General features: G+C 51.8%; 1 protein-coding gene across 1 annotated transcript in view; it reads right to left on the bottom strand.

Moving 5' to 3' along the window:
- The window catches only part of AFF3 (AF4/FMR2 family, member 3), a 716,335-nt gene that overhangs the window by 48,436 nt on the left and 665,591 nt on the right, over positions 1-2,308 (bottom strand). Inside the window, 1 exon segment of the mRNA XM_011969671.1 lies at positions 1,667-2,308. Within this exon segment, the coding sequence (XP_011825061.1) occupies positions 1,667-2,308 (642 nt within the window).

The following is a 2,308-nucleotide window of genomic DNA, read 5'->3' as shown; positions in this document are numbered from 1 at the left end:
GAGACTGCATGCCTTTTCCATGCACACTTGCAAAGCAAGGAATATATTCACCATAGCCAGGACAAGGTAACAAGGCGTTCTCCTTAGTCCCCTTCTCAATCAGGGATTCGAAATAGCTGTGAAACATATGTGTACAGTCTAACTTTTCTGTTGATAGACTAGACTGCCTTCAGAAAACTGTAAAATATACAAACCTCAGACTGATTTCTTATTGTGACGCTCTGAAGCCAGACAGCCTGGGTTCATTCCTGGCTTAGCCCCTGAGCACCTATGTAACCTTGGGCAAGCTGCTTTAGGCTCTCTGAGCCTCTGTTCCCTCTCCGTAAAGTGGGTATGACAATAATATTTGCCTCATAAAGTTATAAGGATGAAATGATTTAACATGTATAAAGTGCCTAGAGCAGCATCTGCCATGGGGACCTATAGACCTGTGAGCTGTTACTGAAAACTTTGTCCTGAATTTGGAGCCATCCATGCATATTGCAATCTTGGTCTGTCACCCATTGTATTTTTCACTGTGGTAAAAACTGCTTTTGAATACGCAGTAACAGGAGGGGTTAAAAATCCTCAAAATTGGCTTTAATGGATGATTAAGGTACTCCCTTGCGCAAAAACCTTCTTCGAAATGGGCTACACGTTCAGTGTCTGCTGCCAGAGATGCCCCCCAGCTCTCCCTGTCCTTGTGCTGCCCTTCTCACTCCCTGGCCTCACCACTTCCATCCCTGAGCCTGGACGTATTCAAATGTCCCTCCTCTATAGAGCCCTGTTTTCAGGGCCCCTCCACCATGAAGCCCTCCTTGACCAATGCTAACGGAAGCAACAGCTGCTGGTTCTGATGCTGCATTAGGGTCTGCCGTGTTCATTTTCATCTGCCACAGCCTTGAACTTCATGAGGCCACTGGCCTCTTGGGTCAATGAGTGATCCCACCATCAATGTCACCCCATTCCTCCAGGCAAAGAGTGGGGTTCTCATGTGTTTAGCTTTCTCACAGAGCCTACATCCAGCTGTGTGTGCACACACTTGATACATATTTCCCATTTTGACATGCAGTGGGATAAGGCTTAATTACCTATAACTATAAAATAGGGATAATAGGCCGGGCGTGGTGGCTCATGCCTGTAATCCCAGCACATTGGGAGGCTGAGGCAGGCAGATCACCTGAGGTCAGGAGTTCGAGACCAGCCTGGCCAACATGGTGAAACCCTGTCTTTACTAAAAACACAAAAAAATTAGCTGGGCATGGTGGTGGACGCCTGTAATCCCAGATACTTGGGAAGCTGAGGTTGGAGAATCGCCTGAACCTGGGAGGCAAAGGTTGCAGTAAGCCGAGATCGTGCCATTGTACTCCTGCTTGGGCGACAGAGCGAGACTCCCTCTCAAAAAAAAAAAAAAAAAAAAAAAAAAAAGGATAATAATGGTACTTCCCTCACTGAGCAGTTCTAAGGACTCAGCCAAGTTAGATGTTAAGTGCTTACAACAGTGTCTGGATATAGAAAGTATCCTAGAAGCGTGTGTTAGGTAAGGACACACAAAACTCCTGCGGCAGCCTACGGTCCCCAACAGCAGCCTATGGGTGCTCTACCCAAGTACCCACAAGTTAAGAGACAGCCCCTTCCCCTCCATGTCCCCCCACCCCCCGCACCCTAGTCCCAGCCCCAGGCCTACCTTGCGTTTCCTCTTGGATTTTGGCAAAGCCTTTTCTGCAGCTGTGTCTGAGGTGTGGCTGGGCGGCACGCTCTCAGAGTCCTTGGTGGCAGGAGCGCTCAAGACCCCTGGTTCCTGCGGCAGGTGCTCCGGGATCCTGGACAGGAGGGTCAGGTCGATTTTGACCCAGAGAGACCTGACCTCATCACTGTCCTTTAGAGGGGACAGAAGTTCGTTCCGGCCAAAGGGGACCAGGGTGTAGAACTGCTCCTCCAGCTCCTTGGCGATGTCACTGGTGGTCCTGGCGTTGATGGAGCCTACAGGGGCCCTGGGACCATTGCCCCCGTTGGCAGCGGCCTCCTTCAGCCTCTGATCATTCCCGGAGGAGGCAGAGGCAGCCACAGTCTGTGCTTTGGACAGAGGGTACTCCTCCTGCTCGGACTCCAGGTCGGAGTCCGAGGAGGAGGACGACGATGACGACTCTGTCTCAATGAACTCCTTGGATTTGGGGACGATCCTGCTCAGCCCCCGCGTGCGGCGCTTCTCGCAGGTCACGGAGGAGCGCAGCTCCTTGCGGTGGCTCGCTCTGTTGTTGCCACAGGGCCTGGTTTTGGTGGGCTCCGGGGGGACCACCACGCTTGTCCCCAGCGCGTCCGGGGCCGC

This window comes from Mandrillus leucophaeus, unplaced genomic scaffold (assembly GCF_000951045.1).
Source record: "Mandrillus leucophaeus isolate KB7577 unplaced genomic scaffold, Mleu.le_1.0 Scaffold9, whole genome shotgun sequence".
NCBI lineage: Eukaryota > Metazoa > Chordata > Mammalia > Primates > Cercopithecidae > Mandrillus > Mandrillus leucophaeus.
This window is presented reverse-complemented; position numbering and strand designations above follow the sequence as displayed.